This window comes from Acanthisitta chloris, unplaced genomic scaffold (genome assembly GCF_000695815.1).
Source record: "Acanthisitta chloris isolate BGI_N310 unplaced genomic scaffold, ASM69581v1 scaffold23703, whole genome shotgun sequence".
Taxonomy (NCBI): Eukaryota; Metazoa; Chordata; class Aves; order Passeriformes; family Acanthisittidae; genus Acanthisitta; species Acanthisitta chloris.
Window position 1 is genome coordinate 14,351 of NW_008664696.1, and position 1,291 is coordinate 15,641.

The following is a 1,291-nucleotide window of genomic DNA, read 5'->3' on the forward strand; positions in this document are numbered from 1 at the left end:
ATTTCCTCTATCCTCTCCCTGCAGCCCTGGCAGGACAGACATCCCACACCTCTCTCCAGCCCTGGCAGGGAGTTGCAGAGAGCCAGGAGGTCACCCCTGAGCCTCTTCTCCAGGCGAACCAACCCCAACTCCCTCAGCCCTTGCCCATGTGCTCTGCCCTTTGCTGCCCTCGCTGCCCTTGGCTGGACTCGCTCCAGTGCCTCAATGGCCTTTGGATAGTGAGGGACCCAAAATGGACTGAGCAGACCAGCCAGGAAGGTCCTAAAGCCAACCTGAGGCAGGACTGGACACTAAGAAGGAATGGTGACTCCACCACCTTCTTATGTGTTGTATGTGGATGTCAAATGAATTCCCCAAGGCTTTGCTCACAGGCTTAAACAGAACAGGGATGTGCTCACACCAGGCTGCAGCAGGACTGGGAGAGCAAACCCAGTGTGCAGCCACTGAGATCCACACACAGCCCCCAGCAGGTGCTTCCCTTAGTGTCCTGAAGGACCTGTCCCTCTGCCATCCCATGCCTTCTTCTGGCACTAAGAGAAGCAGATGGAAGATGCCCAAGCCCAGCCAGGAAGCCTTTCCCAGGTCACAGCCCTGCAGGATGGGCTCTATGGAGCTGCTGTGACACACAGGTGTGCTGAGGGGCACTGCCCCATGGCTGTCCAGCCTGCAGTATGCACGTGTGCTGCCTCCCTGCATACTCTGTGTAATTCTTCTGAACTCATCTCTCCCAAACAGAGCCTTACACCTGTGGAGCTTGTGGAATCCAGTTCCAGTTTTATAACAATCTCCTGGAGCACATGCAGTCCCATGCAGGTAAGCTTGGGCACTTGGACTCACTTCAAGGTCAGCTGCCTGTGCTGACCCCCAGGTGTGTCCACAGGGCTCTCTGCTCACCCTTCCCAAAGCCCAAACCATCCCACCTGCAGCAACAAACATCCTCAAAGGCTGGAGCACACAGGCTCAGGGTGTGTCAGAAACACTGCTCCTTTCCCTAGGGAGAGAGGGAGCGTGCCATGCTAGCACAGAGCACATCACACTACTCATTCCCTTTATCCCGAGGGCATGCTTCTTCCAGAAGCTCCTACAGCAGGTTAAATCCCTTCTCTTCCCAAAAGGGAGGAGGAGGAAGCAAACAAAGCAAAACCACCTGCAGGGCAGCAGAGCCTTTGCCCACACAAGTCCTGTCCTGTGTCTTGTGCCTGTGTTTCCTGGAGTTCTGCAGAGGACTGAGATGTGTTCTGGAAAGAAGAGTTTTCCATGTCAACAGCTGTGGAAATGAAGCACTGTGTTC

The 1,291-nt window shown here is 55.1% G+C and overlaps 1 protein-coding gene across 1 annotated transcript in view; it reads left to right on the top strand.

Moving 5' to 3' along the window:
- The window catches only part of ZNF618 (zinc finger protein 618), a 21,309-nt gene that overhangs the window by 12,164 nt on the left and 7,854 nt on the right, over positions 1-1,291 (top strand). Inside the window, exon 2 of the mRNA XM_009071473.1 lies at positions 736-813. Coding sequence (XP_009069721.1) covers positions 798-813 — 16 coding nt within the window. The 5' untranslated portion in view covers positions 736-797. The remainder of the gene's footprint in view (positions 1-735; positions 814-1,291) is intronic.